The 14003-nt window shown below is 42.9% G+C and overlaps 1 protein-coding gene across 1 annotated transcript; it reads left to right on the top strand.

The window, feature by feature from the left end:
- The first annotated feature begins 5849 nt into the window (after window positions 1–5849).
- On the top strand, window positions 5850–13629 carry Npy (neuropeptide Y). Its single transcript, XM_069997237.1, has 4 exons — window positions 5850–5956; window positions 6841–7028; window positions 11404–11484; window positions 13425–13629. Exons 2-4 carry the CDS (start codon window positions 6841–6843, stop codon window positions 13447–13449), a joined length of 294 nt encoding a protein of 97 aa, XP_069853338.1. The 5' UTR covers window positions 5850–5956; the 3' UTR covers window positions 13450–13629.
- Window positions 13630–14003: the final 374 nt, after the last annotated feature.

Raw genomic sequence — 14003 nt, 5'->3', positions numbered from 1 at the left:
TAAATAGAAAGATGAAAAAAATAGAAAGATGGATTTCCAATAATAATAACAATATCTGATATTAAACAATAAAATAATCACAAAGCTAATAGATGAAAAAAGTCAATAAATAGAAACTTAAATAGCTTGCTGATTAGGAGTACTTTGGGCTGCATGTAGCAGAAAATCCAACTAACAATGACTTAAACATACAGACTTTCATTATTGACTTAATGAGCCATCTAAAAGCAAACAGTTCTGAGATCAGCTTTTGCCAGTTTCACCAAGGACCTTTGCCATTTTCGTTTTTGCATTCTGCCAGCTGTTTGGCATATTTCTGATTACTCATCATCATCCCAGTATGGCTGCTACAGTTCTGTCATATCTTCACTAAACAGTAAGCAGGGAAAGGGGAAATAAAATAATGATACAACATGTGTCTCTAATTTTCGAAGGAGGAAAAGCTTTTCCTGACATAGCCTAATATTTTACTAAGAGTAGGGTACTTAGTTAACAGTAAGCCAACCATGTGTAGAGGTTGTAGAGAATTTATATTATCCAACAGCTTGGCTGAAAACACTGACAATAGAAATAAATCAAGGTTTGTCAGCAGGGAAGTAGGTGTAGTTACTAGGTCGTTGACTGAAATAATAGTCATTGTTCAGTACAAATTACTCAGACTTTCTCAGAGAAATACTAGAAGAAATAGACTAGATTTACAAAAGAAGGGGAAAGAACTCAAAGATCATAAAGCAAAGGGTAGAAACAAAGGGAGTGGTAAAACTCCATTTTTAAAAATCACATAAAATAATAAAATATTTTAAAAATACCTTCAGTTTACAATAAAAACCACAGTAGTATATCAAGAACCCTGAGAAAAGAGTGATGCTCAGTACCTCCGGTGGAGGTACTGAGCAAAGATAGTTGTTCACCCATTTTACTTAAGCAATGGAACTTGACTGTACAGCCAGACAGGGCAACGGGATAAAAAAAAAATACACACACTCTGAAGGACGTTTACAGTTTAAGCTAAAGGCCAAACCAAGGGGGAAATTATGGAATGAAATCTAAAGGACTCTGAGATATCTCATTTTTAGCTATCAGATGGGTGGAAACCAAACTCTGATCATACTCTGGTGTGATCAGATGTTACTTTAAACTGTGAGAGGGAGTCAGACTTCATAGGGATGTAGAGCAACTTGTAACTACTTATAAGATTGACATATATTTCATTTGGTGTGGTGGTGCATGCTTATAATCCCAACTACTTGGAAAGTGAGATTGGGAGGATTGTATTAGAGGCCAGCTCAGATCCAGTTAGTAAGATCCTATTTCAACAAGTTGGACATGGTGGTACACCTCTGGAATCTGACTACATTGGCAGGACTGGATCTGAGGTCCTCCTTGGGAAAAGGATATTTTTAGGCCCATCTGAAAATTTCCTAAAGCCCAAAGGACTAGAGGGTGGCCTAAGTAGTACAGGTGTCTGTCTAGCAAACACAGGACCCTGAGTTCAATCCTCAGTATGCAAGATTTACAAATAGCTTTTGAATTCACAATACCAGTTCTTAGAAATTTTCCTGCAGCTATATCTGTCACACAAGAAATTATACATTTAAAAAACTATTAGTTTTGTATCATATAATAGCACCAGACTAGAAACAACCAACATGGCCACTGAGAGGAGATGGTAAAATAAGTCATGATATAATCATACAATGGAGACAGAAATGTCTGAATGTGTAACAAATGATACATATTTTTTAAAAGACTGAAAATGCTAGGCACCAGTCAGTGGCTTATACCTGTAATCCTAACTATATAAGAGTTTAAGACCTGAGGATCACAGTTGGAAGTCAGCCTGGGAAGGAAAGCTCGTGAGACTCTTATCTCTAAATAACTACCAGAAAGCCAGAAGTGGAGATGTGGCTCAAAGTGGTAGAGCATTAGTCTTGAGTGGAAAAGGCCCAGGGATAGTGCTCAGGCCCTAAGTTCAAGCCCCACAACCAGGACCAAAAGAAAAACAAAACAAAACAAAACTTCATTTGCAAAATCACTTACTAATGAGGTAGTACATAGGTTCTAATTTTCGAGTCCACATTCTAAATAAGAGCAGGCCCTCTAAAATTCAGTTATAATCCAGCTGCATACAGGTATTTTTCTGATGAACATATCAAGACAAAAGCCAGTTTGGGAACCGCCTCACAAAGCTGAGCCTAACTCACCTAAGAAAACAAGATCTAAATGGACAGAACTACTTCCAAACTTTTAACTATGTCCTAGGGAAAAAAGAAACAGAAGAATTTTATAAGGATACAAAAAAAAAAAAATTCCAACAGCTCGAAACCAGTGGCTCACGCTTGTAATCCAAGCTATGCAGGAGTCTGAGATCTGAGGATTGTGGTTCAAAGCCAACCCAGGCAGGAAAGTCTGTGAGATTCTTATCCCCAAATAACCACCAGAAAACTGGAAGTGGCACTGTGGCTCAAGTGATAGAGCACTTGCCTTGAGCTGAATTGCTGAAGGATAGATAGTGCCTAGGCCCAGAGTTCCAGCCCCATGACCGCCCCCCCCCAAAAAAATCCAACATACAATAAGGTTAAATTCACAATGTCTGACATCCTATTGAAAATTATGAGGCACACACACAGAAAAAGAAAAAAAATGTAAACTATCTGTGGAGAAAAATCAATCTGTCCAGATTATTTAGATAATAGTTATTATTAGTGATCTATCTTCAGCTGGGCATGTTGGTACATGTCTGTAATCTCAGCATTTAAGAGCTAAGCCAGGAAGATGAGTTTGAGGCCAGCCTGAGTTATATGGCAAGACCATGTCTCAAAACAAACAATAATAATAACAATAACAACCACAATAACATATTCAAAAGCTAGTGTAACATATTTATGTTCAAACATGAAACATGAAAGAGTGCACACTGGAATTCTTTTTTTTTTTGGGGGGGGGTCCAGTCATGGGGCCTGAACTCTGGGCCTGAGCGCTGTCCCTCAGCTCTTCAGTTCAAGGCTAGCGCTCTACCACGTGAGCCACAGCACCACTTCCGGCTTTTTTCTTTTTTCTTATGTGGTGCTGAGGAATTGAACCCAGGGCCTCAGGCATGCAAGGCAAGCGCTCTACCACTGAGCCACCTTCCCAGCCCCTGCACATTGGAATTCTAAAGATGAAAATTGCTTGTCTGAAGCATAAAATCATTGGATAAGACTGATAGTGACCATATCCTATAGCAGCAATGGTTAGTGAACTCAAAGACACAGCATTACAAGCTATCCCAAAGCTGGGCTCCAGTGGCTCCCACCTGCAATCTTAGCTACTGAGGAAGCTGAGATCCAGAGGATCTCTGATGGAAGCAGGAAAGTCCATGAGACTCCATCTCTAAAATAACAAGCAAAAGGCATGACTTGAGGTGTGACTCAAATGGTACAGCAAGAGGTCCTAATTCCAAACTCTGGTACTGAAAACAAACTAAAAAACCCACAGGGAAACAAAACAGCTAAACAAAAACAGAGTACTGATGGACTATGAGATAATATACACTCAATCAATATATGATGCAGGCATTCTGCTCTTAAGAATTTTTTACTGGAAACAAAAGCTTAAGTCTATATGATGACTTATAAATGAATGTTTATTCTTAACAGTCCAATCTGGAAACAGCCCCAAGTGTGTAAGCACCTAAATCATTTATTTAAAAAATTGAGTCATGTCATATCATAATAGAAAACCTCCCTGCAATAAAAAGAAACAGTTGTCAATCTATGCTTTGACGACTCGATCTAAATGAAACAAAGCTGAGTGAAAGAAGGAAAACCAAGAGGACTCATTGTGGAATTATAATTGGGACAATTTCAGATAAATAAGTCTGTAGTAGCAGGAAGCAGATCAGTGGAGGAAGGAGGTGGGTAGAGGCAAGAAGAAAGAATTTCAAAGGTACACTTGGAAATTTTGGTGGGTATTGTACATATATATATATATTTATTGTCTTGAGTCGGTGATAGCTTGTCATAACATAGACATATACATATATACCCACCATATACATCCACATACAAGAATATATGCAGCTACAAGTGTTAAACATTTGTATTTTAGTGTATTTTAATGGGATCTCACAAATCTTTTGTAAAGAAATAACTTATTAACAAACAAATAAACTTGAAGCAAAAAGAATGACATCACTGCTAGGAAGTGCTGATTTGAGAGACAGCTGGTGGTGTTTGAGGGGAGGGATTGGATTTGGTTTGCTTCTCCAAACCCAAGTAAATTTTTATAGGCTTTGAGAAGATAAAAGGAAACTACAGGCAAGAGAATTGCAAACTGATTAAACAAAGTCCTGAGAGACAATATTCGGAGCCCAATGCAGCACCGTGCAGCTTGGACTAGAGAGAAAAGGCAGTTTGCTCCCTGGTTTTATTCTGCAACTGCTGGACACTGAGGATAACTTCTTATTCTTAAATACCAGTAATATTCGTATAAAGTAAGCTAATCAATTTTTCCCCAGTGTTTCCTATTTAAAAGTGATGCACCTCCTTAGCAGTAATACAATGACTTCTAAGTCCAGTTTTTTTAGCTGATAAGAATCTGTGATACACTTAACATACAAGAGTATTTTATTGAAGAGGATTGTGCCTTTCTCTTTATGAAGAAGGGGCTCCTAGTTCGAGGTTTTACCAAAGGCTCTCATGTAAGAGCCCAGGATGGCAGTAATATTTATGTTTGTGGCATGTGTTTATGAGATTCAGAAAGCGCAGTTGCCTAGCCCAAAGGGATGCTGGTCTTCAAAAAAGTATCATTTAATTATACTCAAAGACACAGACACATAGTCTCTTTGTCTCTGCCTCACTCCTTCCCACTCTTCCAGAATCGATAGTTAAACCTTTGAACAGCACAAAAACCAAGTGTCCCTTTAACCCAATCATTTTAACATTAAAACAAGATGTTTTAATGGTACCTTAGGGTACCACTTTATTGAGAAAGATTCGAACTTCCAAAGGCATTGATCCTTTTAGGTTCCTTCTACAGTTTTACTGAGACGCACGAATTAACGTTTTTCATGTGCCATTTCAGTCGGAATCCACACCCTGAATCAATCGTAATTGACTTCAGAAGGGCTGGCGGATTGGGAGGTACTGCTTTCCATCTCACCATCGCCACTAAGGGCCAAAAGGTCCTAGACCCTGGGAAAGGGGTGCTTTCCGGCAAACTGGAAAGTGGGAGTGACAGTGTTACCCCTCGGGGAGTGTGGAGCTGCTGACTCTTTCAGGACATAAACCCAGCTTTGCTGCGTCTGGTTTTTGGGGACCGGGTGGAGGGGGGGTGGAGATCTGATCTAGAAAAAGCAGTTGGGGAAAGTGGCCACATCTTCTGGATTCAGAATCCTCTGGTCAGGTCCCGGCCAGGCAGTGTGCGCGACCCTGGAACTCGGGACTTTGGGGCGCTGCCTCTCACCTGCATCAAGGGCGGGAAAACCCCATAAACCCAAGACGTCCCGCTGTGAAGCGCCCAGTTGTGCCCTCGGGGGTGTGAGGGAGGTGCTCCGCCGAGTTGGAGGTGGGAGCACCGGTTCTGCTCTCCCGGGGACCCGAGACGCTCGGAGCGCCTGGCCGCGCCGCTCCGCACCGGGCCGGACTAGACGAGCGCCCTGGGAGCGCGCTGGCTGGCGGCGGCGGTCCCCGGCCCCGCTTCGCCCTGCCCAGCGCGGGGGTGTGGGGGGTGGGTGTCTCCCGAGGCGTACATTCGTGAGGCTCTGACTCCAGCCCCCGCTCCGCGGGCGGGAAGTGGCGGGTGGGAGTCACCCGGGCGTGACTGCCCGAGGCCCCTCCTGCCGCGCCGAGGAGCGCTCCATAAAAGCCCGGCTGCCACCGGCTCTCTGCACCCCGTCAGCCTGCTCTCACCCCTCGGAGAGGCTCACCCCACCGCCGAGCACTCGCTGCCTCGCCACGCCCGTCTGCCGGCCGAGGTGAGTGCCTGGACCCGCTTGGGTAAGGGCGGGAGAGGCAGGTGCGCAGGTGGGTCTGGCTGCGGGTGCCCGAGGCTTCGCACCCCGCTCCGCTCCCCTTCTCTGTGCACCTGACGCCCACCGGCTCTTCTTGCCCTCCGCTTTCCCCTTGCCACTTCTGGCTTCCGCTCGGATTGTCCGTCGGTCCATCTTCAGACTCTCCTGACTGCGCGGCCCCTCTGGGTGACTTCTGGGGGGGTTATGGAGGGGACGTTGGGGGCCCCGGGGAGAGGGGGCGCTGGCGATCTCCTCAGATCTTCCCGCAGAAACTCAGATGGAGGTGTGCGGTGCGGGAGGGAGATTTCCCAGGCGGCGCCCAGGAGTGAGGGATCCCCGCACCCCCGCACCTCCAGGATCTTGGGGATCCGAAGGGAGATCGAATGGGAGCAGTTCTCAGTCCCCCCTCCCAGGGGACCGCAGCCGCTACCCTGCAGCCCTGCAGCCCCAAAGTGACTGCCAAGAAAGTTTTCGACTCCACGAAGGGTTCTGAGACCAGGGAAGAAAATGCGATCCATATCTATATCCCAGAGAGAACTTCTAGTCCGTTTTTTAAATGTCCGCACTGGCGGGTCCCACCCCCCCCCCCGCCCTCGGCCTCTCTCCGTGGATTTCTTCTTTGGGGCAAAGTTGGGACCAAGTGGAGGGGGGAATTTCAGGCGGAGCAGAGGAGCCGGGCAGGGTGGGCGATGCCTTAGTCCTCTGTTAGGGCGCCCCAACTCTTACCCGCTGCAGGACTGGGAAGAGAGCGGACTGAGGGCCAGGGGGGCCGGGAGAGGGTGGGCTTCCTCTGAATCCCCAACTCCCCCCCTCCCCCGACGCACACACTGAGACTTCTGTGCCCGCAGATGCTAGGTAACAGGCGACTGGGGCTGTCCGGACTGACCATCGCCCTGGCCCTGCTGGTGTGCTTGGGGGCGCTGGCCGCGGCGTACCCTTCCAAGCCGGACAACCCGGGCGAGGACGCGCCGGCGGAGGACATGGCCAGATACTACTCAGCGCTGCGACACTACATCAACCTCATCACCAGGCAGAGGTGGGTGGGACCCGCGGGCCCAACACAGGGGGCAGCGCCCCAGGTGCACCCGAAGATTCTGTGGATCTCAGGGCGACAGGGGCCATTCTTTTCTCTTCCCTCTCCCTCAGATCAAGGCAGTGTGATGCACACACTCAACCCAAAGTGCCCAAAGTGGGCAGATCCCCTCCCCAAGCCAGAAAGTCCTGATGCCCACTTTCAGGTTTCCCAGGCTGCCTGTTTGGCCATCTCCCCACCCCACCCCATCCCATCCCCTTTGTTATTTGGAGAAGTTGGAGGTCTGTCTAGCAACTTGGAAGGGAAAATGCCCAGAGAGTGGAGTTAGGAGTGCAGTTGGGAAATGATGTTGGGGGAAGAGGAACCTGATGTCTAGGGAAAACAGAACACCAGCAAAGAAAACCAAGGAGGAGAACAGCTGGTTTGCCAAAGATATAGCAGCAGATCCAGGGCAAACTGAAAGACAGTACTTAGGGGTAAGACAAACAAACTCGTGCATTTCTTTTCCTCAGTATATCAGTTTTTGGCAATTTCAGCCCTATACTTGAAAATCCTACTCTCAATAATCAGATTTAGCATGAAAACAGTTGGCCTAAAATGTAGACGTCACCCATTTTATGGTAGGTAAGTTCTGAACAGAATGTGACCACTTATTAAGAAAAAGCTCACACTTGTCTAGTTGATCTAGGATCAACTGCAGGCTCACATGGATTCTGAACAGCAGTGATACATTTATTTACCATTTTATTTGAAATGACCAGAAAGTCACACAAAATCCCATGCTCAACACCAATTAGCAAGCTAAAAAACCACACTAGTTTAGGGGGGAAAAAGTATTTTTTTTCTCAAGTTGATTCATTTTAGTTTTAAATCACTTAACACCATATTTTAATTATTAATATCAAATGACCCTAAGAACCTATAAATGACTAACAATTTTGAATTATTAATGTTATTTCATGTTTCAGCTGTCTGTTGTAAAGTACTGGGATTTATTTGGGAGGTTTTAAACAATATTTTTACTGTTTCCAAAGCATAAAATGGTTGGAGAGGATGCAAAGGAGGATATTTTATACTTCTAAAATAAAGTTCCCTTTCTGTTTTTTTACGAAGCTTTGCAGCATCCCCAGAAAGCCTCAAGAGAAAGTCCCAGTTTATAAAGAATTAGATACTATTGGTTTATAATATCATGAAGTCTGATCATTTTAGCAACAACAAGCAAAGTGTTTTAAATCCTAGTAGACTTCTTGGAAAGTTAATTGCTTCCCATTTTTGCTTATGCTATCATTCAGCCAGAGAAAAGAACAAATGAACACATATTGCGTGATTCTTCCCCCGCCCTTGGAAGATGTTTGTTAGTGATTTAGCTATAGAATAAAATATGGTAGAACTCATTTTTGTAAACATGATTACTACAAAGGGTTTTCACTGTAAGAAGTTTTGAATTTCAAAATGTTTTTCCTAGGCATCTAATTGAGTCTTTACTTCACAACTTCGAAATGAGTGTACTTATCTCCTTTTTACAGACTCTGAAACCAAGCATTTTTCATGAAAGCCTTTCAATGGTTGTAGAATTGAAGCCCTATATGGAATATCTTTGGATGTGGTCACCACCAGCACTCAATGTGATCCAACATCTTTAATAAGGAAAAACAAAGGGCAAGATTTCTTTGAGTTTCATAGGAAGAGATTCAGTTAGATGGGAATGAGCTGGTCCTGAAACAGTTTCCTGTTTTATCTTCATGTAAATTCCTTCTTAGAAACTATCAGAGGCTCTTTGCTCTTCTCTGTTGTATCCATGAGGACTTCCTGCCAAAGATGCCCACACATGCTTTGGAAATCACTGTCATTTGTTTGGCAAGTGTGGATTTCTGGATTACATTTTCTTTCTTCCTCCTTCTATTCAGTCTATGGTGATTTTTTTTTGGGGGGGGGGGAGAAGAGGGGAGTGGTGCTTGTCCTGAGGCTTGAACTCAAGGCCTGAGTGCTGTCCCTGAGCTATTTTGCTCAAGTCTAGTACTCTACCACTTGAACTACAGCTCCACTTCTTAATTGGAGATAAGAGTTTTATGGACTCTCCTGCCCAGGTTGGCTTTGAACCATAAGAATGAATGACCGGTACCTGGCTCAGTCTGTTTATAGTATTCTCATTGCTCTAAATGCTTCCAGTTAACTGCTTTTGAAGGCTCCAATCTAAGATAGTATGTGTGTGTGTGTGTGTGTGTGTGTGTGTGTGTCTTGGTATTGGGGCTTGAACTCAGGGCTGGCCACTGTCCTTTAGCTTTTTACTCAAGGTTAGCTCTCTATTAATTAAGCCACAGTTCGACTTCTGGTTTTTTGCTGCTTATTTGGAGATAAGAGTGTCATAGTCTTTCCTGCCTGGTCTGGCTTGGACTGAGATCCTCAGATCTTAGTCTTCTGAATAGCTAGAATGATAGTTGTGAGCCATCAGTACCCAGCAGTCTATGACATTTTGCTTATAGGACTTCCCTAAATCTGTGGTTCTAGGCAGGTGACTTTTGCTCCCTGGGACATGTTCAAATATTTGGAGACACTTTCCTTTGTCATAGTTAGAGCTGGGTACTACTGGCATTAGTATATAGAGGATAGGGATGCTATGAAGCACTCTAGAATTCCCAGCCCTGTCCCTTACAGCAGCAAATTACCTCGTTCCACATGCCAGCAGTGCCAAGGTTGAGAAACTCAGCCCTACACTAGTGTTTCTCCACTCTTGATTTCCATTACAATCACCTGGGGGAGCTTTTAAACTATACTGAGATTGGCCTCTTCCCCTGCCAATTAAATTAGATACTCCAAGGTGGGCCTGGGCTGTACTGTGTTTTTAAAGCTCCCTGGGTAATTCTAATGAGAAACCAGATTTGAGATTTAAGCTTTCAAGTTAAAGAATTGTGGAAGAGAATAATCCCGAATTAATTAGAGAAGGGAGAGAAAGCAGTGAGCCTTGCTGTCCTGGATGTGGATTTATGACTATGCAAATCTTCCATTCCTGAGGTAGACTCTTTTCTAGTAAATTAGGGAAAATAGTTGCCAGTTCTTAACTCAGTAGAGCATAAGTGAATTAAGAGTGTTAAGATGAGCAGATCAGCTGAAAAACAGAATAACTAAGTGGAAGCAGTAGCTTACAATCTGAAATTGCAGTTCCAAAAACTGGAGAAATCTTACAAACGAAGGAGAGCCAGTGGGAGATAATAGAGGATGTTTTGTTTTGGCTCTCCTTGAGTCCCAACAAAGGGGGCAAAAATAGGGATTCTTTCCAAAAATCAGGATTGAGTTGTGCTTGATTAAAGTCAGAATATGCCCCCTGCCAACTTTGTTCAGGTGTTGTAACCATTAGTTAATCCATCTATGCCTGGCTAAGTTTCCATTTGTAAACAAAGGGACTGCCGAGAGCAATACTTTCCTGAGCAAGAGGACAATATAATTTAGCAGAGTTGTCAAACACTGTTAGCCATGTCAAGGAGCCTATCCTCCAAGGCAGATGTAACCTTGCATGCATGTCTATTTTCCCTACTACGTCCTGCCATAGGAGGAAAAGAAAGATACTTACATAATTTATTTCCTTTATACTCATAGAGCAGGTTGAAACCACAGCCTCAAGGAGGGCTTTTAGCTTTTCGTGCTTCAAAGAAAAATGGAAAATATAAGACCCACAACCTGTGTCGCTGTAGGGACTACATTTCCACAGGAGCAACTTTCAGTTGTGTGTTCCTTTGTTCCCCTCAAAACATTTGTGATTCACATTCACAATGGATTTTCACAAATGCTCTGATTTAAGCATGGGCGGTGATTTTATCTTTATGAATGAGCAGATGAATTCAAAGACACAGGTGGGTTTTGAATATCATTATGTGGGGTTCCCCCCCAAGACTGTTTCTGGAATATTGTTTGCTCTCCTTGTTAAGGCTTAAACTGCTATGTGTTATAGAACTATAGCCAATCAGCTAATTATGAAAACATTGTAAGTCACACTTCAGTGTTTTAATTTTCTTTCATCTAGTTTTAAATGTGTATCTATCTATGTATTATTGGTGATGTTTTTAAAAGGGCAGGATTTTGGTTAGGAATTTTGGTTGAGTACCAATAAATATGCTAAATTATTATGCATGCAAGCCAATTCAAATATATGTAACATTTTAAGTCACACTAATGATAATGTATCTGATGATGTATGTTTCCTATGCCAAGATTTCATGTTGGCAGAGCAACATGACCAATAGCTTTTAGATTTAACATCTCAAATAGGAAACTTTCTTGTTTTTATCCTAAGCGTTTCCATGGCTATTTAAAACTTTAAAGGACTTCTCTCTGTCTCTCTCTTTTTTTTTTTTTTTTTTTTTTTTTTTTTTACTGTTTTCAGATATGGAAAGCGATCTAGCCCTGAGACACTGATTTCAGACCTCTTAATGAGAGAAAGCACAGAAAACGTCCCCAGAACTCGGTATGACAAGGCTAGTGGTGGGGACACGTTGCAGAAGTCAAATGACTCAGGGGGTGGAGGGGTAGCGCTGGTCGGAGGGGTCAGAGAAAGGTGGTGGGCTGCTGGTAGGAAGCATTGGGGGTGGAGGCATTCCAAGATGTGGGAAGGATTGACTGGAGCAGGAATAGGAATGGGGAGGAAAAGCAGAAAAAAACCTTTCTCTTCATGTGCTCATGGATTAACCTCTAAACTTCAATGGTGGAATCTTTTCTACCACACATTATTTGGTGCTCCTATGCAAATTCTCACTATATGTGACTTTTAGTTTGGAAATGATTCTGCAAAGAATATCTAATGTTATTACATCTGGGGGAAGCATAGAGTGAGCCCCCAACTCTAACTAGAAGTGGCTAACTGCCCAGCTTTGCAGTTTGAATGTGAAGAGTCTGCCCACTGGGTAGATGTCTAGAAGTCCTAGGACACTTTCCTTATATGTTTGCTTCCAGCCTTCCTGATGCCATACAAAGCTATAGCTGAATAGATGGTCCTGATTACTTTGGTCACTCAATACTGTAATTTATTACATTCAATGAATGAATGTTGAATGGTTCTTAGGAGCTTTTCTGTAGCCTCGTGGGCTTTCTTGGAGCATAGCTCTGTTTTAGGAAGAGGTACCACAAAGATTGAAATATTCATCATGGGACCAGGATGATCTTGGAGCCTCTTGGATGAGAAAGGAGTGCGGCAAATTATTTCTAATGCACTTCCATGTTCATATCCACCAATGCCAGCTATTCTGTCCTTACCTCCTGCCTCTCCCACAGTAGAATCACAATGCACAAGGACCACTGTAATGTTCCCCATAAGTAGCTTGAGGGACCGAAATGCAGAGCCTGAGGACATCAAGAACTAAGTTCCCCAGAAGAGGTCACTAGCACTCTTATTCAGTGAGTGTGACTGGAAGGTTGCTCTTCATGGAGCTTCTCCCTGCGGAGAATCCATCTGTGAGAAGTGAAGGCTGATCATCATGATCTCCCTTCAATTCCCTAAATAAAATGGTCAGCAGAGTGGAAGGCACAGAGTTGACAGATTTGTTTTCTTGGACTAAATATCTAGGGTTCTTGTCCCTGAAGGAACAAGTTCTGATACAAAGAGCTAATGCAAGAGAAACAGGTACATAATAATAAGGATTTAAAAAAAAACAACTAAGCAGCAAGTACATCTTTGTAGTTTATTGATGCACATAGGATATTTGCCACAGGAAAGTTAGAGTTGTCTGTTTCTGCTTAGGAAAAGAATGGCCCAGACCCACTTAGACCTCTACTGCTGCCTTTGTTTTGTGGCCTGCACTAGCCCAATCAGTGCATGAAATAAAGTTAATTGTACCTTGATTGACAGGCTCACTCGTATACACTTAGAAGGAGACAAAAGTTGATAGCCTTGAAGTTGCCAAGGGCCCTTTTGTAGTCTACATTAAAATTGGAGGGAAACAACAGAAGCACTTTCAGAATTGAGTAACACTAACTTTCTTGTTACACTTTCATGTGATTCTTGTAGTTTTGATCTTTAGAAATATCATAAATTTCCTGGGTGCCTTTCAGAATTGAGTAACACTAACTTTCTTGTTACAATTTCATGTGATGCTTTTAGTTTTGATCTTCAAAATATCATAAAGTTCTTGGGTACCTTTGATATATATGTACCATTCCTTTTAAATGCTCCCTCAGAGATTAGCTCAAGAGACTCCTGTTCACAGGAGTGAAAGCCACTGTCCTGGGTCTTTGTGCATCCTGCACTGTCTCCTGTCCCCATTTTCCACTGGCCTCTTATTTAGAGTGCCAACAGGAGATTTCCCATAGTTTCTGATCATCTTGCAGTTCAGAACTGAATGCGCCACTCTTCTGAGCCTCCCAGGAAGAAGGCCAGCTTCCCTTACACGCTTTATTTTTTATGTCTTACAGGCTTGAAGAACCTTCCATGTGGTGATCAGAAATGAAACTCACTCTCCAAGCTCCACCCATTTTCAACCCACACTTCATCCTGTAAAACTAGAGTCTACCTGTCCTACCAGAGCATGCAGCCTTGTGCTAAATTCCCTAACATTTTCCTTTGTCATCATGTATATATGTGTGTGTGTTTAAATAAACTATCATGCATTCGCAAGTATATTCTGCTGTCTGGAAAAATCTGTGATTTCAATAGAGAGAATTTACTTATGAAATTATAGTTTTCCTCAGGCAGATTCAGTAATTGTTTCACAAGTATCATTAAAGCAATGGTTGTGAAAGATGTAAAGTTATAAATATTTATAGTGACCAAAACTGTAGATATATGGCTTTATGTAACACACAAGGTTAGAAGCATTTAGAAATATTGATCGAGGAATTGCTATTTGGGATGTGTGTGTGTGTGTGTGTGTGTGTGTGTGTGTGTGTGTGTGTGTGTGTGCACACTTGAACTCAGGACCTGAGCACTCTCTCTTAGCTGTTTTGCTCAAGACTGATATTCTACAACTTGAGCCACACCTTTATTTCCAGCTT

This window comes from Dipodomys merriami, unplaced genomic scaffold (assembly GCF_024711535.1).
Source record: "Dipodomys merriami isolate MVZ:Mamm:240054 unplaced genomic scaffold, mDipMer1.0.p SCAF_5, whole genome shotgun sequence".
In the NCBI taxonomy this organism is placed as follows: domain Eukaryota; kingdom Metazoa; phylum Chordata; class Mammalia; order Rodentia; family Heteromyidae; genus Dipodomys; species Dipodomys merriami.
Note: the sequence above shows the minus strand (reverse complement) of the source record. Positions and strands in the feature narration are given on the sequence as shown.